Source organism: Cuculus canorus, chromosome 3, assembly GCF_017976375.1.
Source record: "Cuculus canorus isolate bCucCan1 chromosome 3, bCucCan1.pri, whole genome shotgun sequence".
Classification (NCBI taxonomy): domain Eukaryota; kingdom Metazoa; phylum Chordata; class Aves; order Cuculiformes; family Cuculidae; genus Cuculus; species Cuculus canorus.
Genome location: NC_071403.1, coordinates 53253012 through 53279682, shown reverse-complemented (window position 1 = coordinate 53279682; position 26671 = coordinate 53253012). Strand labels below are relative to the sequence as shown.

Sequence of the window (26671 nt, the reverse complement as noted above, 5' to 3'; positions counted from 1 at the left end):
GAGAGCAGTTAAGTACCACTTTAACTGATACCTGTGTTTGCATATCTGTACTAGTCATAAAGGAGAGCCTTCCCAGTTACTTTTTGAAGGTATGTCTATTTTGTGGGGTTGACTCTTCCATAAGAATTAATTTACTCTATTTAGTGAAAAAACTATGAGCAGAGGATTTGACAAAATGAGAATAAAGTAATTTTAAGAGAAAAAAGCAGAAATATAAGAATGTACAAAATCTATGGTGTAGCTCTGCTACAATTTTGGATTTATTACTGATTTTCAGCGCATAGATCTCTAATTAATTTCTATAGTTCATAAAATCACTCTCACAAAAAGGTAGGGGATCAGGTTATAGTGATTTTAATAAAGATTAAAATAAGTTGGTCTTAGCTACTCATTCTGGTTTGTAACAGTCCCTTCCCTACTGAAATGAAGGGATGGTGTGGAGTTTGTCTTAGTCTTGTTCCCAGCTCCGCCTTTGATATACTGGGATTTTCAGCAGGTGTCTCAAGAAAAATTAGCAAAATTTTGCAGATCTCATTTCCCTTTGTAGGGTCATAAACAAATGTTTGAGACACCCAAAAATGATGGCTGTTTTGTTAACACATTTTTATCCAAACTTTCCCATATTACAGTTCCTTCCTATATAAAGCGGTTTTAATAATCCATGGCACACAGCATAAGTTAATCTTTGCATTATAGTGGAGACAGAAAAAAAACCCGTGTTCTTTCTTCAAGCAGATACCTTTCTAACACTCTGTTTCTTTTCTGTACACTATAGGCTGTGAACCCATCCCCGTAAAGTACCTCCAGTGGAGCAATATAGAGTCTATTGTGGCTGTGGTCTTTTCCTGCCTGGGAATCCTGGTCACCATGTTTGTCACCCTTATCTTTGTGCTCTACAGGGACACCCCTGTTGTCAAATCCTCCAGCCGGGAGCTCTGCTACATTATCCTTGCTGGCATTTTTTTGGGTTACGTCTGCCCTTTCACCCTTATAGCTAAACCCACCACGACATCCTGCTACCTCCAGCGCCTTCTGGTGGGTCTCTCATCTGCCATGTGCTATTCTGCACTTGTAACCAAAACCAACCGCATTGCACGCATCCTGGCAGGCAGCAAAAAGAAGATCTGTACCCGCAAGCCACGTTTCATGAGTGCATGGGCCCAAGTGGTAATTGCCTCCATTTTGATCAGTGTGCAGCTGACACTGGTTATCACGCTGATCATCCTGGAGCCTCCCATGCCCATCCTCTCCTACCCCAGCATTAAGGAAGTTTACCTTATCTGCAACACCAGCAACCTAGGCGTCGTGGCACCTGTGGGCTACAATGGACTCCTGATCATGAGCTGCACGTACTATGCCTTCAAGACTCGCAATGTGCCTGCCAATTTCAACGAGGCCAAGTACATTGCATTCACCATGTACACCACTTGTATCATCTGGCTGGCCTTTGTGCCCATCTATTTCGGGAGCAACTACAAGATCATCACCACCTGTTTTGCAGTGAGCCTGAGTGTGACAGTGGCACTGGGGTGCATGTTCACCCCTAAGATGTACATCATCATAGCTAAGCCTGAGAGGAACGTCCGCAGTGCCTTCACCACCTCGGATGTGGTGCGTATGCATGTCGGGGATGGCAAGGCACCTTGCAAGTCCAACACTTTCCTCAACATATTCCGGAGAAAGAAGCCAGGGGCTGGAAATCCAAAGTAAGTGATTTGCTGTAGGTACACGTCTGTTTGTATATGTCCCTCTCTTTGCCATCCTCTCTTGGTTGACTGTAGTCTGCTGAATAGTAAGGTATGTAACATTTTTTCATCTCACATTTAGCAGAAAAGGTGGAAGTGATCCTTTAGATTCGAGCGTCAGATGGGTGTTATTTTTTCTCTCCCGCTCTAAAGGCAGCCCTGCACAAAACTCCCTCTTTCTCTGGGGCAGGAGAGGCAGTGGCAGAGTAACGAAAGCTCCGTTTGCAGCTTCTCTCATCTCTCCATGCATGTGGTAAAGATCTCACTCCCCTACGTGCAGCTGCTCTGTATTGTGTTCAAACTGAGGTGCTATTGTAGCCTTTTGGGAAAGGGCACTAGAAATCTATGTCCGAGTGGTTGTAATTCACATCTACCGGGATGCGTCTGTGAAAGTTGGGGATTGAACAAGGGTTCTTAAGGCAATGTCTTGTGACAGTCCTCATGATAGTTGTCTAAAAACACCCTTCATACTATCCCTATGCTCTATTTAATAGTCAGAATTATGAGCAATAACCTTAATCATCATTAGTGTACACTTGTCTGTGTTCTCAAACGTGGTGTTAGTATGAAAGTTGCAGGAATCAACTGATGGTTAAAGTGAACTTGAATGCACATCTATTGAATCTACTATTTTCCTTGCTAATAATTAAAAACAACCCAGCTGCAGAAGAGGAGGAGAGAGAACTGTTAGTTCAAAAGGTATATCCCTGTGAGGAGCTGTCTGAACATTTCTTTTTAATCCTTAAAGAAGCACCATAGTGCTAGACATGAGCTTAGATTATTTTTGTCCCAATTAAAAAAATTATCAAAATAATAAAGAACCAGTGAAGTCTACATTTCTGAGCCTCCTGACAGAATTAAAATTCAGTTCATTTCCAGTTCTTTTGAATCTGCAGGTTTCTCTGAGTCACTCGAGTTGGTTTCAATTCAGTTTGCATAAGAACCATTTTTATATGTCCTGGAGATGGAAGGGATAAGGATGAATGTAATACTGTATAAAACCCATGCTGTGATCAATTTTGCCTTTATCCTATTTCAACACTTCTTATTTTGTGGCCAGACAGGGGGTCAGAAGAGAAGGGAATGGAGACATATATAACCTAAATACAGATCTCATTGTGCCATGGAGGCCGTGATAAGGCTGCCAGCTCCTGAACTAGACAGACAGGGAGCTGGGAGTGGCAATAGCCTTGGGAGTTCCCCATGCAGGGAAATGGCCAAAAATCTCTATAGCGCAAGAGCTTGAATTCCATTCAAATAAAAAGAATGAGGTTGGTCCACCTTCCTCTGACTTTATGGAAGTTGGGTGGGGTCTTACATGTCTGTAAGAAACTAGTGTGTTTTCTCTGCAGTGTAGTCTCCAGCTAACACTGTTGCTATATTTAAGATGATATCTGGCAAAAAATAAAAGTACTATTGAGTGTTTTATCACTGAAATCACAAGAAACCGAGTAACTAATTATTTTTTATGCTTAGTGTTCTTCTTTCACAAAAAAAAAAAAAGTGTACTTTAAGCGTTCCAAATACAATATATTTAGAATATAGTACATAATATGAGAAAATATTTCACACTGTTCAAATCCCAAGCTTCCTCCTCAGCATCACCACCCTAAAAAACCAACAGGACATGCCTGATATTTTAACAATTTGTTTGTTGTATAATTTCAGTAGAATTTTCTTGACCTCTCTACTGAGCCTGTGTGAATGGTATAAAACAAAAAATGCTCTAGAGTTTTAAAGTTATCTTGTAAACTAAAAGCTCAACACCTGTTTAATGTGCTTTATTATCTCAGGTCAAGTCTCCAGAACTTTTACATAGCAAAACCACAACCTAATCCTTGTGTGCAGCTACTGCTATGTTCTTCACCTAAACCAGCACAGATGCAGAGGCACGCTAGGCTTGCTGATGTATACCTCTCTGTACATAGGCATGAAGAACGGAAAGCAGTGTAGTATACAAACAAACAGATTCAGAAATAAAGTCACAAGACAGCACAAAAAGTAATTTCAGAGCTCTGGAGGGTATTTTAACTCCTAGCAGAGTACATTGCAAAGCTTGTGAGAACATTGTGCTGACACAGACAGAGAAGCGTGAGTCACTGAGGAAACCAAGGAAAGTGTAGAATTTGCTGGAGCCTTTGAAACATTTAGAAAACTCAAATGTGTAGTTAGGCCCTTCCTGAAACAGGACTTGAAACTACTGCAACAAGTTTAATGCCCACAAGAATGGCCTCCAGGCCAATTGTCAATATTTTTTCTCATTTCCTGTCAAAATCTGGGATCTATTTGCCAGTTTTTCAGTAATTCACATCCCAGAATATGTTGTTCTGCTTCTTGATTTTTGTAATTGTCTCCTCTTTTAACTACATTTTTCTATCTATAAGTGTCTAGCAGTGCTCAACTCAAAAGATTTCTTTTCCAGCTGTATTACAACAACTTCCCATCCATTTTCTTATTACCTCCCCTCTCTCTTATCAGCAGGATTTCTTTTTTGGCTTCTCAAATTTCATCTCTCTTTCCTGTCTTTATCAAACTTCTCCTTTGCCATGGAATTCCAATTCCTAAATAGAAAAGTTGCATCCCTCTAAATCAAACTGATGTGCAAATATAGAATTAAATTGTGTTAGTTTTAAAAACTGAAAATAGATAATATTTCTAAGGGCAAATCAAACATGTAAGCATTGATACAGCATTCACATGCAATGTTGTGCTGTTAGTTTAACTAGTATAGACTGGGGACAAGAGCAAGCCAAGCCACTCTTCCTTTCTCCTTTCTAAAGCAGAGCAAAAGAATTAACAATAAAGGTCTATTATCATAGGACTGATTGGTCAGTTCAAAAGCTTCAGCTACATCTGGTACTGATACAAAGGTCAGAAAACCCTCTTGAGAAACGTCTGTCCCAGCTGCATTACCAAGAGTTTAAACAAAAATAAATTGTTTAAAACCACTCAGTCTTCACTTAAATAACAAAGCACACTGCCTTTACTGATCCGTTGCTCATTAAAGATGCTCTGTGCAATCATGAAGGTTTGAATTCTATCTGACTTGGTTGAATTAAACTATGAACAATTACAGACAGTACTTTTTAAGTAGAGCTGGCTTGGAACTGTCCAGTAGAATATGCTTTCCATCAGAAAATTCTAGTCTCTTGAAATATTTCATAGAATAGGGCTTTGATGGTTGGGATCCTTTCTGGGCCAGGGGCACATTCTTTTTCTTCTGTGGGGAGTTGAAAGCATTGGGGAAGCACAAGGGAACTTTACTCCAACAGTCATTAGTTAAAACACTCCCTTAGGTTAAGAATATCTCCTTCACTTCCCGTGTGAATGTCCTATAACAGGACATTCCTATGCACTGTCCCGGGACAAGTCTCCTTTCTCTGTTCTTGACCAGCAATGTGTGACCAGCAATGTGTCCTGGAACAGATGAAAAAAATCCTGATGCAAACCCTAGAGAAATACTTTGTACTATTCTGTGAGAGAACTTGTATCTGGGTCTGAGTGATCCCTTGCCAGTGCCTTCAGTAACAAGCTACTGTCAGTCTCTCCCTCTTGTCAAATGAATATTTAATTATTTATAAAAAATGGAACAGCTCCATCAGGAGAGATAGAGAGTGATATCTGCTGCTTTTATCGAAGCTTTATGAGGACACTTATTGTTAGAGTTTGTTGCTTGAGGACACTATGAAATCCTGGCACTTACAGGATGATGACATAGTAGCATTTTTTAGGAGAGCCATTTCAGTCTTTTTGGTTTTTGGCTTTTCCTCCAGCTGTGAGATTGTAACTTTTGGATACATATCTTGCTGTGATTGTTAGCCTTGTTCTTGACCACAAATGTCAATTTGGTCTGCCAGGGTCAATAAGCTTGAAGAGCAGCACTCTTGTGTAGTGTCTGTATGATTGCTTCCCTGAGGAAGCAACACTCCTATCTGTGCTACATACAGAAAAAATAACCAGTGACATTGAAGATGCTGACCTGGAGGAGGGTTCAGTAAAAATCTTCTCCAGCTACTGCTTCAAATGGACTCTATTCAAGGTGCAGGAGGCTGGAGCCAAGCCTTCAGGTCTGCTGTGTTGTTTTTCTGTAGTGCACACACCCACACTTCCAACAGAGCTTAAGCCACACAGCAAGTCTTACCCCTTCTCTCATGCATCTTATGGGCTTCAGTGGCATGAGAAGGATCAGCATTGCAGAGAGGACCGCATAAGACAAATTTGTTGTGGTCCAGGTGCAGCAGTGATGGTTATCTTCTGCCTTGGTCTTCACATATAAATGATTTTAAATTTATGGTTGACACCCCAGGGCTAGACACCATTTTAGTGCGCATTTTATCAGAGTAGGTGAGGATTTACTTGTCAACATAAGTTATATAGCAAAATTTGAATTGACAGCAAGGCCAAATAGCAAGTGACCAGGACTCCACATTAATGCATGAGCCACCTGCTTCCCCCCTTGTAACATTAATATAATTGCATTCAATTATTTTTCCTCCAGCTGTCTGCTCTCAGAGATGAATGGCTGGTTTTAGATATTTCCAAACATGTACTTTTTATTTATCTTTTTAACACGTTTTGGCAGCCCATGCCTCTAGGCTGCTCTCACAGGCATTCACTCTAATCAGTGTCCAAGCAGTCATCTGGGCCAATGATCTCTCAAAATGGCTTTATTTTATTCTAATAAAAGGTGTCAGACAACCTAACATCCCCTAGTACCATATCGTTACTTCCTTTAACTGGAAACTGCTCCTATTCTTTGTCTTCTCTTCCTTTGTACTGTGTCCCACATACAGTTCTTTAACTGCAAATCAGGTTTCTCAGTTACCTCTAGTAATACGCATCTGTTCCTTTATCAGGGTTTAGGGAACGATCTGCTTTTCTGTCTTGCCAGTTATAAAATTCTCTCCAGATATTCTTAAGTTACTCTTTCTCTTTAAACTGACTTGCTGTGTTGCCATTTCATCTTGAGCAAGCCGTGCTGCATGGTTGTTCTGGGACTCTCTTGGCGACTCACAGTCCACAAAGGCTTTGGGGCTCCCCAGCTTCTTCATTTTCAAAGCCACACACAGACATAGAGTGGGGAGAATCTTAGCAAAACTATGTCCAGAAGGCAGGACATTTTGTTTCACTGTTTTTTTTATGGTGGTGGAGGAGGCAAATGCACAGTGCAGCATGGCAAGAGTTGGAGCTTTCAGAAACAAGGAGTAAGCGTTCAGCATGTTCAGTTGCAGTCATACGAATACAGATCTTTCACAGCCTCTCACTTGATGCCACTTGAGTCCCTCATAGTAGGAAGATATGCTCAGGAATATTCCCTCTTCTTAATCTCATGTTACTACTCCACGTAGTAAATACGCTATCTTTAAGCAGGGGGTTATGAAGGAAAGGGGGGAAAGGAGAGAAATGTGAACAGAAAACATGAAAACACTTCTAATGTAAGTAAAACAACGGCTTTTGTTCTGACTACCACAGGCTAAAGTGCGTGAAATTGAACAAAATACAACCTCAACCTGGGATAGCCACACAGGGAATATTTCATTTTTTTCTGGCTGAAATACCTCAAAAGATATGAAATAAGAAGATTTAGTGGAAAGTACAAGGAGGATTAATAGCAACTGGTCACCATCCTATAAAAGAGGATATATTGTTAAACTACTACACTTCAGGACAGAAGCCCATTCTGAGCAGTCTGCAATATATTTAAGCATTTCCTTTGCTCCTAAATTGTGGCACCTAGCCTGTAGCATGTAAGAATCATCTTTTAACGCTTGTTGTACAGATTACTGTCTAGAGTAGTTTTATCATGCAGCATTGCCAAACCAATATAGAGACAATCGCTGAATCTAATAGGAAATAGCAGGCTAGCTTGCTTTGCAATTTAGAAAATTAATGCAGTTGGTAAATGTCTCATGTCCTGTAGTGGTATTGCATACATAGCCTTTTATTTTTACAGTTACAGACCTTGGTAAACATTAAATTCCAAGGCACTTTCAAGAAAGCTCTTAAACCTGCTGGGCCTGCACAGCCATCCCGCTGAGCCTTGCCCAAGAGGGGACAGGCATATTTTGGAAGAGAGTTCTGAAACAGTAGAAAGGTTATAACCTCCTGCAAGTGGGAAATAATACAAAGATTAAAAACCAAACAAACTGAAAAACATAGTTGGAAAAATTATACTGAACAGGTTAGGTTGTTTATTTAAATTATTCCTTTGTCATTGCATAGCTGACATCTCCATTAACATCGCCTAACAATAAATTGTCGATGTTCAGGCCATGTTTTCGGTGCTGACTCTGTAGAGGGGCGACATCGTGGGGCACAAGGTGCAGTGCTGGTCCATGGCTGTGTAGTGCAGCTCCTGGACCCCTGTCAAGGCACACGGATCCACAGTCACAGGGCACTTGGTTCACCCAGGTACATCATGGAGGAGCCTGCTCCCTTCGCAGTGTGGCAGCTCTGGCATGGCTCTCTGGTGCCACAGCTCTGGCAGGGAAGGCAGAGGTCACGCTGGTCTGCCCTGGATCATGTCCTCATTGCAGCCCACCCTGTTGTTTGCCTACCTTCTGCATGCAGTGCAGTTCTTCACCGTTTTCTGAGGTTGCAGTGCATTCTTCGGAAAGTATCTGGTATACTCACAAAGATAGTTGAAGGTTCTCAGGACAAATATCACTCAGCAATTGGTATGTTTGCTGGCTTTCTGGACTGTTTGCTGAGCTTAAACCATTAATGATTTTGCGGACACAGCAGTGTGGCAGATAACAACTCTTGCCCGGTTCTCTCGTATATGTGATGTGAATTTTAAATAAGAAAACACAACAAACTCAAGTCAAGCTGTTGAGTTCTTGTCAGTATATTGATTTAAGTGAATATTTAAAACTCTCAGAAGACAGTTATATGTTTCCAAAGGGAAACACAATTGATGTTTGATATTTTGAAAGAAACATAAAATAAGGGAGTCCAAAACCTATTAGCAATCTCTTCCAGCCCCGCTGCAGGGTTGTCTATTAAATTTGAGCTATGTAATTATATCTAATATTGTCCTCCATATCCCTGAATTTGCATTTACTTTCATAGATATGATGTAGTTCTGTCCCATGCACCAAAAAAAAAGCACAGACTAGGTGATAAATAACTCTGAGATTTCACTTCACATTCACATTGTTTATAGTTATTTAAATGAATACTATGAAACATACTGACTGAAAACCCAGGCATGGTGAATTTGTCTACCAAATTATATACCAAACTCTGTATCTGTGTATGTATGTGCAAGATAACCAGTTCAGAGAAAGAGGATTGACTTCTTTATTCTAACGACAAATAAGGAGCAACACTGCAAAAAGCACTGTAAGTTTTTCTTGCAAATTATCCCAGCTGAAGGGAGTTCCAACAGATGCATAACCACTCACATGTCACTCCAAAGGCAAGCTGAAGAGAAGGAGCAGAGACAGATATACAATATAATTGAGAAAACTGTCATCGAGTACAAGCCAAGAGGTCTGGCAGTTTAGGCTTATTCTTGTTTAGCTTTCCTTCTTTGACCAAGCAGAGTCTGCCCAATGCTTCATTTCAGAGAAATACATGACAAAAGCAATGAAATTTTGCAGTGGCCTCCCAGTGAAAGCAGTGAGGATAAACACCCCTCAGGCAAAACTCAGGTTATGTTGGACTAGTTTGCTGGGCGCAGTATCTGCACCCTGGGCTCCTATTCAAACTTCTGCTTCCTTGTCACCAGTCAGAGACACACTTATATGGATGAACCCTTTACTAGAAAGGGCTGTTGTGTAAGGTTTTATGTAATTTCTTCCCTTTCTCTGAAGTTCCCAGTCCAGAACAGTTTTGCAACTTTCTTTTCATGGATGTTCACAGGTCTCCCAGGGGTTTTTGACAAGACATAAACAGAAGGGATGGTCTCTGAGTGCAGTTTGGTTCTTACCAAACGAGTCCCAGAGAACTTTGCTTTACAGCTTCTTTTGTTTTACTGCTCTCAGGACTCCAAACTGCAAAATGTTGTTTTGCTTGTGGACACTGCTGCAGCAGCAGGCAGCTTTGTATAATGAATCTTTATACTTAAACACAATGGAGCATAGATACACAATCACATCAGAGGGGAGCATTACAGTTAGCTACCGCAATCTCTGCTCCCTGATTGAAAGGAAATAAAGGCAGACTACAGAAATTGTGGGGAAGACTGGTATCTTTCTTGGCATAAAACACAGGAATAAGGACACCATTTGTAATTTAATTTCTTGCTTGACTGAATCACTTATTACATTCCCTTGTATTTTTGTATTTATATATATTATTTATTGCATTTTTTATTCTGAAATGTAGTCATAACAATCCGGTTAGAATGTTACTAAAATACACCAACTCAGCAGTGAGTGATACAAACAGTTGTCTTCACATGTAGGTATAAACAAGTGATGTTTATCTAGCACCATAATCTTATGGTTTTTCGGATAGAATCCTCACTGTGAGAAAAATAAGAAAGAAATCTCTTTTTAAGAGTGTCAGGTAAATAAATAGATGTTGAAGGTTGTATCCAGAGAAGCATTTAAAAACTTGGATATTTCCCTATATTACATATGGAAATCAGACTCCAATTCTCATGACCCCATACTTAGGAAAAAGAGCCATCAACCCGTGTTTGGGGAAAGTGGGGAAGTGGTCTTAAATATAATTTTAAAATGCATATCACCCATTTATTTATTTATTTATTTCAGAAGTAAAACACAAGTCTCCTAGATTTTTTTAAGTCAAGAATGCATTTTACCTCCTTCCTATCCTCAAAGGTGCAATGTTTCAGCCCTGTGCCTCAGCTATTTCCCTCAGCAGAAGCAAACAGAGCTGTGACATTTCATGAACACATGATAATTCATGCACAAATACTTGCTAGAATAAACACACAGGGTAGCTTGGAACTGTTTATTCTGCAGGGATCTCTGAGACACCTTATGACCTTTGAGCTAATCTAGAGGTGAAAAAAGTGTGGATATTGAAGGATAAAACATGTCTCTCCAATACTCTCTGCATAAGGATAAGGCTATGAAAGAGCACAAGCACTATACACATCTATATTCCGTTAATATAGGGATTTGTTGTTTTTGTCTAATTAAGATGTAGTCTGAAAAATATTCTTGATTCATCTCAGCAATTCAATGCAAATTTACTAATGCAGAGATACAGAACTACTGCTGATTTATTTAATCCTTTTTCATGCTTAGGGACACACAAGCATGTAAGAGCCCAAGAAGAGGAGAGCATTCTCGGATATCACCTCTTTCACTGATGTGAAAGGCACTTCACACTATGGCTTCTCCACCAAGTTTATCCTTGTCTGAAACAAGCACTCCCTTTTGTGCAGGAATGCCCCACAAATCAAAATACTGCAAGACAAACAGCAGATGCTGCAAAGGCATGCTGACAGAGCACTTGATTTTTAGCAAGGTTCTAATTCACAGGTGAATCACCTGTGAACAGTATCAGAAGAAGAAGGTGGTCCAACTCTATTGAGGGACTGTAGGCATGTACGGTTTTCACCTCACTAGAAATTAAATTGTCTGAGCAGGGTTTTAGCCTGATTACACAGTGTTAGTCTCAGAACAGTATTGCTTATGTTTCATTAGAGAAATACCCTCAAAACCCTTGGAGGATGGTACTAGCGCATACATTTGTTTTGCAGTTGGAAAAGGCCAGCACATTGCTCTGTCAGTTGATCAGTAATGTGTTTCAAAACAAATTTGTCAGGATGATGCCTGCTGTCACAAAGACACAAAGACCGGACTACCTTACTTATATTATCACTGCACTTTGGGAATGCTCTCCACATCTCTTCCCTGTCCGAAGGAAGGATTTGAAAAAATGTCTCACCAGCAGTATCTCAGGTTATCTCCCCCCACACTGTGCTCCCAGAACTGGGAGTATTTTTGACAATGGGGAATTTTGCTAAACTTTGGAAATGAAAGTCAGTGTCAGCTTACCTGTGCCTCAACAGCATGAACCACTGTCAAGTGTACTAGACTTTGTGAGACTACAACATTCACACTTTTATGCCTTCAGATCAGCAGCAGCTGAGTTCCATTTATTACAGGAACAGCACACAGCACACTATCCAGGCACCTGTAAAAGTCCACTTTTCTTAAAATACCTCCAAATTCAGACACATATATTTACAGACACCTGTACTATCTCCTACAACATTTAATGCCATCCTAATTTTTCAGTTCTTTACATTACTTTCATAGAACACAGAAGATGCTGGGACTGGTGCTAGTTATGATGTATGGCAAAGCAGAGGCTAACTTCTGATGCACTACTCAGTCCAAAATCCGAATGTAGTCTTTGCTAAATGCCTATTCCACAGATATTTATAATGAAGGAACTTTCTTTCATCTCTTTAGTTTTGTCTATGGCAATTTAAGCATTTGTAAAGGGAAAAGTGAGGAATTTCAAAATCACCATCTTCACTTCCTGCTTGATTCTGGTTATAGTTTAGCTAGTATAGTTTGATGATTTTTTTACCTGTCTTCTGATACTGTTTCCCATCAGTCCCAAATGCAGGGAGAACCATTTACACCCAAAGAAGAGACCTGACCACATTCTCCTCTGTTCTCCCAGCTCTTAACTCATTGCCTCTTGCACTCTGAATGGGCAAAATCAGCATTGCTGAATTTTTGTTTGGGTTTTCCAGATTCAGGTTTGGAATTCTGCAGAACAGGCTATGACAGATTTAATGCCCGTAGAGAAGATACCCACTGTCAACAAGTCACTAATAATCATGGCCAATGACAGAAGTTACATTCTCTGCCATGGCAAAGTACTCTAAGAAACTACTTCAAGTGTGGGTTGAAAAGGAAAGTATATTGTACCAATAGAACATCTGCCTCCACACTGCAGTTGTTAAAGACTATTTAATTTTGAAATAGCAAGTCAGCTAATTCTTCAGAGCATATATGTGCTCTGGCATTCAGCCTCCCACACCTGATAAGCATAGGTTAAAAGGCACTAACACTGTAAACAGCGAACAATTGTGCAGGCTAGAAGTAATCACAAAATTTGTCACTTTAAAGCCCACATGAAAACTAAACACTCCAGGACTCTTATTACTGTATTATAAACAATTTATCATTTCCAGTTTACTGCTTCAGCTGTCTCTTCTTAAGCTGTTTCCCCCTCTCTGCTCTGTTTGGTTGGGTTTTTTTTTCCTGTGGCATACAGGATGTGGTTTTCTTTCCCCTGAAAAACTAACCTTACAGAGATACAAAAAAGGAAAAGAATTATTTCCTGCTGGATTGTCCTTAAGCTGGATCTTAAGGTCAGATAAACATTAATGTCAGCACCAGAGGTGTCCCTGCTGCCCCTGGTTTGGGGAACAGGGATGAAAGTTGTCCTTTTCAGCAGCAAAACATTAGATTAGCACAGCTGTGTTGCAGTACCACAGCCAGAGATGTCAAAGCTGATTTTAACCTTTAGCAAAAGAAGTGTCCCATGATCTGGTTCTAGCAGCTCCTCACTAGCAGATGGTTTGCTGGTGTTTGCAGTTTCAGTCTGATCAGGTCCAGGTACCCCCAGAAAATCACAAGTGCAGTATAAATGCCCATCTGCAAGCCATTTTCTAGCTAGTATATCCTCCTCTTTACCTAGCACTATTAATCTTTCCTCATTCTTACTGTGTTAAAGCCAGGAATGTCTCCTCATGTTGCTTTCTTACTTAAAGTTCTTGTTAGTCTTCCCCTCTACTTCTATGGAAAATATCTTCCTACATTCTCTTCTGGACACTTCTTTTCATGGCAAAAGGTAGATAACTTAAGATAGTTCAGTTGAGCTTGTTTTGGCTTCCTTGTAAGCCTTGCATTTCCAGATCAAGGATTATCTGGAAATTGGGACTTACTCTCCATTACTCACTTTTTTGCACCCCAAAGCCTCACAAATCAGCAAACTAACCAGACAGCCAAGAGCAAAATGCCAAAAGAACAAACAAACCAACAAATAAAACAAATCCCAAAACCTGTGCAAGCCCCCACAGAGGGATTATCTGAGTGGACTGACAAGAGGCTATGCTTGAAAGCAGCACAGACGACTGCAAAAAATACCCGGTGAGAAGATGAAGCATATGAGTGGCATTTACCCTGTCGAGCCAAGCTGTGGGCTGCAAGAGCTGGGCCCACCAACACTGACCCACACTGTTGCCAGCTCCCATGCCCCAGATGGCAGGTTGACGCTGTCAACGTGCAAGGGAAAACCAGCATCTCCCTAAGTGTCCTTGGAAGCTGGTGTGCACAGCGTGGGCTCACGGGGGAGTAGTGGGATCACTTGTGGGTGTGTAGCATGGGTCACACGTGGGCAGTGGGAGTTTGCTAGTCACGAAGTGTGGCCCAAGGCATCTCTGTGCTCCCCAGTCAGTGAGCAGTCCTTCCTCCTTTGCTTTCTCATATCCTCTGAAATGTAAGGCTATACATATTTCTTAGTCCTTAGGGTTATACGTTACCTCAAACATCTCTCCTACCACCATCCCCGACAGCCAAGAGATTTGCCTGCAGCTAGTTTGGGCTATCAGAGCTTGTAGATCCACAAATGCTTTAAGCTGCCCTAAGACAGAAATGACACCCAAAGCCTTCCTTTACCCCATGCTGTCCTTTTATTTACATAATGACGAGAGCCTGGACAGCCATGCTGTGAACTGGAGTGCAGAACTGATAACATTTTTCCTTTCTATTTCTGCTTTAGCTGTGACCCAGATTAGCTGTCTCTGCCGTTCCCTGTCAGCTGATCGAGCAATTACACCAAGGGTTGCGCTGGGATGGAGGGGACGGTGGGGCTGCAAGAGGGAGCAGCTGGGGAGGGCTGGAGAGGTCCCCGGGGCACACAGCTGGCTCTGCTAGCCCAGGCAGACCTGAAGTGTAGCCTTAGCTCTGTATCCACCTGCAGCTCAGCACTGGGTCCTTCTGGGCATCCTACTGGGATTACTTTCTCCGTGGTGACTGTGACCCTTCTGTCCTCTTCAGCAGATGCTCACATCTTAACAGAGAGAGTGTTCTGTAAAATCCCTCCTGCTCCTCAATCCTCCATGGGTGATAATTTTTTATATATCTCACTCTGCCTGGAAAGGGTGATGACCCCATAACCTCCCTCCTACTTGCAGTGCTCTTTGCTCTATGGCTCTTATTGATTTCTTTCTCTCCAAAAACTGCCATGGCACCATTTATTAGCTTAATTAAGTTAAAACACAGAGCAATTGTTTCCAACCATTACTAGGCTTGGAATTCAGGACTTGTATTTTAAAAATTAATTCATACTGACAACATGGCCATCTTTCCTACTTCATCTATTGGTTTATTGAAATATATTGCAGAAAACCTCTATCAGATCCTGGCTCATACAAAAGGTATTGAAAATTCATCTCCTCTTCCTACAGGAAAAGGATATGGTTTCCTTCCGTTTATGTAGATATCATTTGATCCAGCCATGAAAGCCATATACAAAACTTGACCTTTCAGGGACACAAATACCAGAAGATGAATGCTTCTGCCTGGGAAGATGCTTGATTTAGAAAGGCAAAAGGACTTGGGTCAAGTGTTTAGTTGAGCCTTTTACTGATCTGGTTCTACATATGAAGTGTGCTTACTTCCCCAGCCACTTTGCTGACTGCTAGAGGGTTGAGGAGATGAAAAGCAGGCTAGAAAGTTTGTGGTGGTGTTGAGCTGTGAAGGGCAGTCAGTCTGAATGCTGGAGCAGGAGCTGGTCTAGGATGTGATGACAGTGTGACACAGTGCACGTGGCACAAGGCTTCTTCTTTTCTGTATTAAATCCCAAGGTTATACCTACGTTATTAAAAACTAGGGAATCATTTGGGGCTATCACTGTAAGTATCAGCTTGATGCCATCATAATTTCTCTTGAATTTCCTCCCCACTTTGTTTTTTCCTGATGTTATCGATGATTAGTTGTTCCAGATTAGATTTTATAAAATCTTGGAGCTGTGCTTTTCTGTGTGTTTTTCTCTGTGAGGAACATGAAAGCTTTTCTTACAGGTCCGGCAACATCTAGTGTGGAGGATCTCCAAGTGTTGCTTAAGATGATAGGTGTCCTACACTTCAGTTATCTTGGACACCAGACAAGATTCATTCAATTTGTGTCTATTAGAGATGAGCAGAGAGAGCAATTCCAGAGCAGAAGGTGAATGTTTCTGGTTTCATAGCTGTTCAGGTATAAAACATAACAGATAGCAATTTACACTTTCCTACAATCCTGACATAGCTGTTTGCCTCGCGGGATGATTCAATTACACTTAAGAAAAAATATAGTGGCAAGAGTGACTCTTCCCTCAGATCCTTTATATTCCTCACTGCAGATTTCAACAGGCCCGTTACCTACTCTGTTCTGAAAACCAGCTAGAAGCATTTTTCTGCTTCAAAGAACACAAAGCAATTAATCCACCACTTACAGGAACGTTTTGCACTGCCACCCTGCTTCCTCTGCCAGATTCGCTGTTACTACACCCAGGGGTTTGTTAGGAAGCACTTCAGACATTTTCATGATGGTATGCCAGCTCCTCGTTTGAACATACAAAAGATCCATCCTGCATTTTGGCTCAGGATACAATTAACCATTCAGCAGGAAGTGAGAAGGCTGTGCCCTTCTCAAGTACACTTGAGAACACTTCCCCCCAAAAGACTCATTAATCCTCATATTATAAAGATGGGCAGAATACTATTTTTTTTTAAATTTTTTTATGTAACCAGAGAAATGTACCTGAAGCTCCATCACTGCCTGGGAGCCTCTGAGGAAGAAGAGAGGAGACACTATCACAATTGAAAATAAATAGAAAAGAAGTTACAGAGATTAGGCATTGATCCTGTTCAGGGCTCTGCAGTATTAGCACACACTACTAGTAAGAGAAAGAAAGCCTACAAGGATACTTCAAACTGAATGCTTCAAAAGCATTTATTATTATTTATGCAGTTGGCAATGGTTTGATAATTGCAAAATAACTCACTGAAGTATACTCAATACATGCACTGAATTTCCCACAACCGTATAAATCCAAATTTCACTGTAAATCCAAATCCAAATTCTACCGAAGCATGAACTTTGAGATTTAGAGCTGGTTTCAGTAGTGTGTGTGTGCTGTACATCACCATACAGGATTTCTCCTTGACCAGAAGGCAGACCACTGCTTTGATGGAGCTTGGCAGCAATCTAACAGCCTCCCACAGAATTCAAACCTAGTGAGGTTCCAAGGGGTTGCATACTCTGTTACATGTAATATCTGTGTTTGATTTTGGCTGAGGATCACAGCTGCAGCCATAATAATAAAAAAGTTCACCTTATTTTGAGCATGTTAGGGAGAATTTTGGACTATCTGAGGAAGAAAGCTTCTTTCTTCCTTTCACATGGGAGGATTTCATAACAAGATCTACAGATTCCCACAGTTCTGTGAGCAAAATGCTCTGAAGTTGCTCTGGGGATATATCTGAGTAAGAAGATATAAGGATGTGAAACATGGGATGCCAAAAGGAAGCCAAAAGTAACAGTAAAACACTGTAGCTGAGGGACAACAGCTGGTAAAGTCTGTTAGCTCAAAAAGACTCAGGTTCCAAGCAGTCCTCTGAAACAAGAGTTTTTCACCTTTCCCAGGGTCCCTGTATAAGGTTCTCTGTGGCCGTGTGCTCCCTGTTCTGCATACAGCACTGCACACACGTTAAATACAATTAGAACTGGATTTTTCTCTTGGATAATTGACAGCATGTTGCTACTTGTTTCATAAAATTAGCTCCTGTGACTGAATTAACTACTAATTTCTGCCTTCTAAAAAAGCAAACACAGAGAGTAGAAAGCTCTTGTTCTGTCAGTAGGTAAAGAAAACTGGAGATCTATTGAAATGTTGGATATTCTGTTTAATCAGAAGCTTAATAATCTCTGTGACATAAACAGGTAGTACGAAAGAGCTTGGTAGCTAAGTTCCTAATTAGAATCACCTTTAAACTGTCAAATATCAGGGATCTCATTACACCTGGTAAGGAATATAATTATTCTAGAGACTTCAAAGTGAGTAGGTTTACAAAATTGTTCAGCAGTATGTCTTATTTGTGTTTTATTCATAATAGTTCAGAAGTCATCTCAAGGCATCTACCTCTTCAAAATGGGTATGCATGTATTCTGTGCACAGCACTCTGTGCTTCCATGCTTTGGTATGTGGTGAGAAGAATGGCTTGTTTGGCTCATGATCAGCTGTACTGAATATGTAGTACATACACATACCATCCACCAATCTGTTGTTTTGAGGTAAACAGAAGTATGGCAAGCATGCACTATGATTGTTTAATGGGGAGAAATGCTGAATTTTTATTTGCATTTTATTTACAATGACAAATTTTTTTTTGCAGAAATTCATTGATACATTCCATATGCAAAAATAACTGAGATTTTTGTCAAAGCGCGTGTGTGTGTATGTATATTTCTCTTGATACTGGGGAATACATATGAGAGTTTACATCCACTTCATAGGGTAAGGGAGAGGAGAAAAATGAAGTGGAAATTGTCTTATATTAACAGCCAAAACTACAATCTGCATTCCCTTTCAAATTACCATTGCAGGTAGAGCATCTAGAGACCTTTCATTTTGTGTCTACCTCAATAAGACCAATGTTTCCTTGAGAAAAATGAAGTACGTACAATGAAGTCATATATAACAAAAGCAAGTAGCTATTCAGCTAAAGCTCAAAAAGTAAAATAAAGGAAACATTTAGAAAAGCAGATCGTAGGAATAAGAGACACAGGAAAAAGCAGGACCTGAGTATGTATTAAAAACTCCACACGCAAAAACTTTTGATGATGCTTTTGTAAATAAGATGAGAAAGGCAGATGCTTCTTTTTCATCATTTCACCCTGCATTGAAAATACCAGAGGAGAAGTCCCACTGACAGCTAAGTGCACAACAGCCCTTTGCCATCTGGTATGTAAAACACATCAGGGCTCAGTAAGGGAAGCAGGGATAAACACCATGCAAACCTATTTTAAGTAGTAAGGCTGGGGCCAAGGGGAAACCTATGTGGCAAGTCGAGGTGACTGACCTAACAAGCAAGAGGAGAAAAACCTGGAAAGTTCACAGAGAGACGCTTAGGCATAGGTGAGGGACAGGCACCCTATTGAGTGGTATAGCCACCATGTGTGCACATGTGTATAACCACTCACTGGGTGTCTTTTTCTTTTCAATCTTCAGGAAGAGGCAGCCAGAGTTCTCGCCCATCAGCCAGTGTCCGTCGGCACATGTGCAGCTTTGAAAATTCCCACACTGCAGTGAATGTGTAAGAGAAGCTGCATGACAAAGAGTGGTTTTATCCCTTGCTTTCTCTTTCTCATTGGTTTATCATGTCTAATGATGGGACAAATGTGGTGCATGCCATTAAACATGGGAAATTTGCTTATGTCCCCTGTTTCACATAATGCCTTAATCTGATTGTCCAGATGTGATGAAGAGGACACCAAATAACTTTTTGCAGCTTTTACTTTTTTTTTTTAAGCCTTAAGTTTTACTTGTAAATGCCTACAACTTTGCAAATACATTTTTTGTACTAATTTTATTTTCTTTTTCCATTTAGCCAACATTTTTTTTCTTTTTTACAGTTTTGCATGGAGATGACATTATCCTGCGTGCTTTAAACAGCAATCTAGTGGCTGTCTCATGGCAAGACAATTTTGCTGTGCACAGATCCTGCTAACTGTGCTTGTTAGTGAACTGCTGCTGCAGAGCCAGCAGAGGGAACACAGAAAACACTGGTTTGGATGGGATTTGCAGAACAGGGAAATCGTGAGACAGGCACATGTGAATAAAACCAGCAGAATCTGGTCTAGAAACAAATAGTTGCCCTAAGGTATATTTAAATAATAGCAGAGAATTTTTTCCTGTTGTAATTTCTGAAAGATGTTCAGATTCTGCATATTCTGCATTCAGTGAATGATAGCAAAGTTCAGCTCTTTAAGAACAACAGTGCAAATACTGCCTTCTCTAAGGAAACACAAACCCGGTGGAGAAAACATGTTAGCTGTTGCAGAAACAGAAAGGTCTTGCCTCATTTCTTCCAGAACAGATTTATGCTCATTTCTCTCTGATAAACTGCAGATGTGAAACAGTCCTGCTTCCAGCCACAGGGAAGGTTGTGCAGTGACGAGGTGGAAAGCAGCCTGAGATCCACTGACACAGCATTTTGAGCAGTGCTGTCTATCTACGGCCAGAGATGTTGTTCAGCTCTAATGAGCAACAAAGCATTCTAGCTCTGAATGTGCCTCTGAGAGGCTATGCTATTTGTGGACAGGTAGTGCTGATGTTATGTCAATGAAATCTTGCCCCTCTCATTTGCAGATCAGAAGAAATACAGACAATGTATCATATATTTTGAGCAATAGTGATGGTATTACAGGGCCCGTGCAGAATGTCTGCCACTCTGATATGCAAATTTTACAAAGCCGGTGTTAGGACCAGTACACACATTTTGTTACTAGCTTCCAGTACAACAACAATATGCCTTTCTTTTCTGATCTGGAACAAGTGCAGCAGATTCCTAGGGCAGAGATTGCCAATTGTCTGTCTGGAAAGACTGATGATGAAATGCGAGTCCAACATGGGCGTACTAGTATAAGGCAAAGAAAGACAAAAGCAACAACAGATTATATTCAAAAAGCATTGGCACAAGCTGTAAAACTCCTGAGCATAAGGAAGGCTGAAACTCCTGCTTTTTGCATGACAACATTTGGGATTTTTTTTTCAGTCTGGAAAAAAAAATCCTCTTTCATATGAGCTCCTGAGAAACACCTCTGGTGGGACTCCAAATGCTTGCTGCAGCTGCACAGATAAGCAAGACTTTAAAAAGCAGTGGAGCTTTTCAGACCTGCTGAGCATGAAGAGTGCTTTATTGGCTTCTCCCCTTGTCCCTGCCCCTCAGGTCTCCCTCTCTGTCCAGCCACGGCTGATGGTTTCAGAGACCTGGCAGTGCTGCACTGTGACCAGGGGAAGGGCACGTTCTCCATCAGTGAACGACTGCCTGAGCTCTTTGTGGCCATGCAGCCCAGGCTGAGCAGTAGGCATGTGTCCATCGTTACCACCAGATGCCCATCACCACCACCTGGCCTCATGCCTAAGTCTCAGTCACCAGAACTGCAGCAATTTGCAAGTCTGGAATTTCCTGAGGAAGCCCTGCTTGGCTACCCAAGACACTAGAAATCACCATGGGTGCTGCTATGGTTTCCCTCACCTTCCAGTTACAAATAAATAGATGTAGGGACTTGAAATTCTCTTATTTTTTGGTATGCACAATACTTGGCATCAGTTATTGTACTAGTGTTGATTTCTATTTTCCACATGATCCTGGAGATAGCCAGAAATGGAGAATAAAATTAAAATGTAAATTTTAACTAGATAAAATTTATTATTGTGCTAAAAATCTCAGAAATATCAGCTTTGAGTTTTAGAGCTTTTTTCTTCTGAAGCTGCACATTTGTTACCATAGAAACTTTGAGATACACCCAGAAAAGCCACAGTCTTTACTAGCTGCTTTATCTACTGCTGCATACTAGGAAGAGCTGTAATTACAAAACGAGGGGCCTCATGACTAAGCTTCCTGTGACAACTGGTTAAAGTTTGTACTCAAAATGCTGGTGTGTTAAGGCAAGTCTGATGGCTCTTTAAGCACTATTCAACTGTTGGGAGTTTATTTGATTCTCAAGTGTACCAGAGAGACTTACAAGTTATAGCGGGAAAAAGACATCATTGACAGCTACCTCTGCAAGCACTGCACACGTTTTGGCAGCAAATACCCAGGGCAACAGACGTTTACTAGTTCATTAGGAATTTATTCCTGCTTTGATACAGCTATTGACTAGGAAATATTCTGGATTTTCAGTTTAATTTTTTCCTTTTGCAATTGCATCTAGAGTTCTCAGTTGTACATCTATATGATATGTGAAATACTTTCCAGTGTCAGTATTAGTGCCTTTCAGATGTCTGAAAACTGTTACTGTGTTCCTGCATCAAACTGATTATATTCAGCTATTTTAGCTTTTCATGCACTCTCTTCTCTGTCCCCAATGTTTGTTGGTTTTTGTTTGGTTTGGTTTTTTGGGTTTGGGTTTGGTTTTTTTTTGTTTGTTTGTTTGTTTGGTTTTTTTGTCACTGTTCAGTACGCAGCTTCTAGTTTGTCAATATCTTTCTGGTAAAAAAAATGGTGCCCCAAATAATTTTCCTTCAGAACCACAGAGGATTACAGAAAGCAAGGACAAACCTCCAACCTTCTTAATTACTATTAAATTGCATTCATAGGAAAGACCTCCTAATATCTGTACCATGGTCTGGTGCTTTTGAGTAGGGAACATAGTGTTCATGGGCTGGGTTTTGTGGCTTTATTATTTTTGAAATTCATTAATTAGAGATTTTATTCAAAAGCAGCTCAAGTTCTTTTCCCGTGGTATTTATTTTGATGCAATTTTTTTTTGAAGATTGTTGATCTATACAGCCTGCCAGCCCTACACACTATTTTGTCTTAGTTGCACCCACCTACACTTTCCCTAAATTAATTTAATTCTATCTTTTTATTCCCATGTTCCTAAGCTTTCCTGGTACATTTAGTGAACACATCATAATTTTCAGTTTTCAGGAACTGCAAAGGAGCAGTTGTGCTCCTTTTTGAGCCTGTCTGAATAAATGCTTTGGTTCAGGTATTGACATTGGCTGCACTGTCATAGAAATTTATTCAAATGTGTGGCACGAGACACACCTTCACATAACAAAAATGTGCTTCTCCATTGATATCAGAGGATCCATGATTATTTTCAGCATGCTTTTTCTGTTCACTAACTCTAAAATCCTTAAAAAAAATTACAAAGGTGATCTATTAGGATGTATTAATTCTGAATACTTGGTGGGGTTTACTCACTTATGACAACAAAATAAAAAGATTCAAAATTGTTTCATGGTAAGAGCACTTTTAATTTCACTTTGATTTGCAGGTTTCTAATCTTCATTTCTTGAACACTGGAAGAATTTGCCTGATATTTGGGTCAAACTGGTTATTATCCAGAACTTTGTATTATGAATTAGAATAAGTTTTTTTTTCTCCAAGCAACACATTAGCAACTATTTGATTATTTTTTAAAAAAAAATACATAATGAAGAGCTCATCCACTGCTGCACTGCTTTGCATTTTTGAGGACACTTTCATAATGTTAAAGCCAACAGATCACAAGCAGTTTTCGAACTCTGCAAATGTATTTCTCCAAATTATTTGTAGTAATTTATTTTTAATCCGGTGAACAAAAAGGTTTGTTAATAATAATTAGATGGATGGCTGAAATGTGACATAGCTTCTATACTTCTTATGAAATTAAACATTGATACAAGTAATTATAATTAGTAGTCAGCCCTTTATAGACATTATCAGTGTAATATTCTCATACCTTCTTGAGCTAGGTAAGATCTGTGATACATACTACAGTTGTAGGACTTCATCTATATTGAAACATTGCAGTGTACATCTCTCTCCAAATTTACAGTTGTATAAAAGTACCTACATATATGTATGTAGTTGTTAAGTCGCAAAGTGAATCAATCCATTTATTTAGGGATATTTGGCTATATCTCAGCCACTGCATTTGGGGGTATTCCCCTGCTCTTGGGACTAGTTATGAGTCTGCCAGCAACCAAGGTCCATGGTAGCACAAGCATAAATTGTGTGATTCCACTCCCGGCTCAGCTTTCCCCATCTGGTTGACCAGGGCATAAAGGCAAGAGAGCAGGCAGTCTCTCATACTGTTTCGAGGGTCTGACTCCAACCAGGGGGCCCTTGTGGGTGGAAACCAGGATTATGTCACAGGGGACTCAGACTAGCTACTGTCTGATAGCTACCGCATCCACATTACAGACTGTACATTAACATTTCAATTTTAAAAAGAAAAAAAAATCAGAAAAAAATCAGTTACCAACAGGGTCGATGTACATTAAAAAGACTGCGTAGCTCAGATCAAAGTAATATTTAGCTTTTGCAGCAGAGTAACTAATGAGGGAAATAACTAGCTTAGATTTACTTGACATAAGCCACGGGTAAGAGGGTTGGAAGGGTGCCTCTGGGCTTGTGCTCAATTGCAACAACCCCAACTGTCATCAGGTTCTGCTCTTGTGAAGCAGCCTTACATCGTTATGTTTTGCTGTATTTTGTGCAGCAATTTCCATCATATATTTAAAGCAGCTCTCTAATTTACATAGAACGTTGTGTTCCATGCCCAAGGCAATTTTGTCCTTAAAAAAAAGAAGGGGGGGAGAGACAAGGAAAAGTTAGATCAGTAATTTAAACTTCCAGATACACCAGTGGGGTGTTAAACTTTGCTCTAATTATATAGCACCACAGAAAGCACTGGAGTCACATTGTGAGAGCTGTTGCAAGGTTCTCTTAACCACTGAGATAGAGATTAGAGTGTAAATGGACTAAGGCTGAAATTGGTTTGCAATTCTTTTTCCTTTTAGGTGATACTAATTGATGCTTCTCAGGCAAAAAAACCCTGAGCATACATCAGGTTGATACAGCGGTCGATGACGGCTCGCTCACTCTGGGGTGAGCCATAGAGAGGTTATGCCTGGGTTAGTAAAAGAGATGTTTCCCTAGAAGCAATGTTACAAAAACTAGGGCTTGCAAGAATGTGCTAACCAGAGTGGCCTGCTCTGCTAGTGGGTGGCAGGGTAGGCTGCTGGGGCTCTAAGAAAGGAGTTATGTTTAACACAGGGAGATATTCTTAACCTGGATTAAAATCATTTCACTCCTTTAATCAAATTTCATGCCCCAGTGGCCTTTCTGAAGTGGAGACTAAAATGGAAGAGACCTTGGGGATATGAGCAAAGCACCGGCAATGTGCTGTAGTGCAGGTACTAGCCTCAAATTTTAGCTTGTTAGCTTGGGTCCCGGGAACAGAAATTCCTCTGTTTGCTTCCCTACGAGGGCATCCATCATCAACTGCTTTTGGGGCTGAGAAAGGCTTTGTTCAATGCAGAACTTTTCACAGAACCACAGAATCACTAGGTTGGAAAAGACCTCTTGGATCATTGAGTCCAACCATTCCTATCAACCACTAAACCATGCCCCTGGGCATCTCATCCACCCGTCTTTTAAATACTTCCAGGGAGGGTGATTCAACCACCTCCCTGGGCAGCCTCTGTCAGTGCCCGATGACCCTTTCCATGAAAAATTTTTTTTCTGATGTCCAGACTGAAACTCTCCTGGTGGATCTTGAGGCCATTCCCCCTTGTCCTGTCCCCTGTCACTTGGGAGAAGAGGCCAGCTCCCTCCTCTCTACAACCTCCTTTCAGGTAGTTGTAGAGAGCAATAAGGTCTCCCCTCAGCCTCCTCTTCTCCAGGCTAAACAATGCTAGTTCCCTCAGCCACTCCTCGAAAGACATTTTTGGATGGGGCCTTTCCTTTACTCTGCTTCCTCATTGTGTTTGAAGGCTGCACATTTCTGTGTAAGCATGCAGGGACAACCTTGCATGTGCTGCTTTGTGGAACGTGGTTTTCAGGCAGCTGGTAATAGTGCCCCACTCTAAAGGTGGGAGCATCATCTGTTGACTAGGCAGTATCTGACACTGACCTTGTCTGGTTGGTGATAGTTCATGGTTTGGTTTGGACACAATTTTTGCTGACAAAGTTGATAGGGCCTCTCGGGCTGCATGTAACATTCATTCCTAAGATTTTAGCTTCATAGAAGGGACCATTGGGTTATCTCAATGAGTCCTACTGGCTGTGGTATTTCAGTTACAGTAGTGACTACGAGATGGTAGGTCTGGCCAGAGCATCAGTCTGATGGTGAAAAAGAGGGAACATATATCATTTCTCCTATAACCTCTTCCAGTGGTTAATTACCATTGCTGCTTAAAAAAACCCCAGCCTTATATTACAAATCTGTGCTCCGAATCTTGTCTAACACCATCAGGCCTGGCCCAAATAACTATGTCACTCATCTCAGCAAGATCAAGGTTCTCCGTTAGCTCACGGTCAATTGGAGAATATAACAGACCACAACTCTTACATCTTAAAGAAAGGAAATAAGGGGTGAATTCTAACAGATCTAGGAATGAGCCTTCTTTTTTAACTGGAAGGGTTCTTTCTCAAGCACTTTGCCTGACTGCATCTCCAGCTGTTTCACTCTGGCAGTGACAAGCACTACATCAGATGAGAAGCCATTTCCCAACATGCGGATTCCTAAAGTTAAGCTTGTCACACGACATATCACTCTGTTTAACCATTCCATGAGGTATCAGTCAAGGATTGTTATGCTTAAAATGTTCAAGGCAAAAAAAGGGAAAGGTTTGAGCAAGTTCATCTAATTCTGTGTGCCCTAGTTTCCAGGCTATAGCTTTGCTGGTAAGAGGACCAGAGGGTTACACACTCTTAGATCGCTGGGGCAATCATCTTCTGCCTCAGGAGCATTCAGCCTCTAATATTCAAAGGAACCTTTGCTATCTAATGTCTAAAGTAAGACATCTTCAGGACCCTGTAGTGTAGCGAGGAACCAACCATTGTGGGGTGCTCAGACTCAACATTACTCCGAGGAAGCCAACAAGGTCAGATCTCCCAGGCATTGGCAGGAGCAGGACTCTCTTCGCGGCCTGTGACTGGATTGGTTCAGGGTAGTCCTAGTCACAAAAAGCAGCAAGATTTTGGGTACCCTGAGATTCTTAACGATGAACAGTGAGCCATCTAACAAGCTGTAGGCATTTCCTACAGCTGGGCAGTAGTGTTTTGTATCACAGTGTCAGGTTTGAGTACATCAGTTCTTTTAAAGACTTTCTGCAAGTAACTACTAAGGTCTGAAGTTGTATTGCTGTTTAGTGTCTGCAATCATCAGGTATAAGCATTTGAAAATGACTGCCCCAGAGTCATGCAGAGAGTA

General features: G+C 40.8%; 1 protein-coding gene across 4 annotated transcripts in view; it reads left to right on the top strand.

The window, feature by feature from the left end:
* GRM1 (glutamate metabotropic receptor 1) overlaps positions 1 to 26671 on the top strand; it is a 186819-nt gene that overhangs the window by 153452 nt on the left and 6696 nt on the right. For 2 of the 4 annotated variants that reach the window (XM_054063656.1, XM_054063655.1), the window contains exons 8-9: positions 776 to 1706; positions 18966 to 19050. In XM_054063656.1, coding sequence (XP_053919631.1) covers positions 776 to 1706; positions 18966 to 19026 — 992 coding nt within the window. In that variant the 3' untranslated portion in view covers positions 19027 to 19050. The remainder of the gene's footprint in view (positions 1 to 775; positions 1707 to 18965; positions 19051 to 26671) is intronic. The other 2 variants (XM_054063653.1, XM_054063654.1) reach the window with 1 other exon arrangement.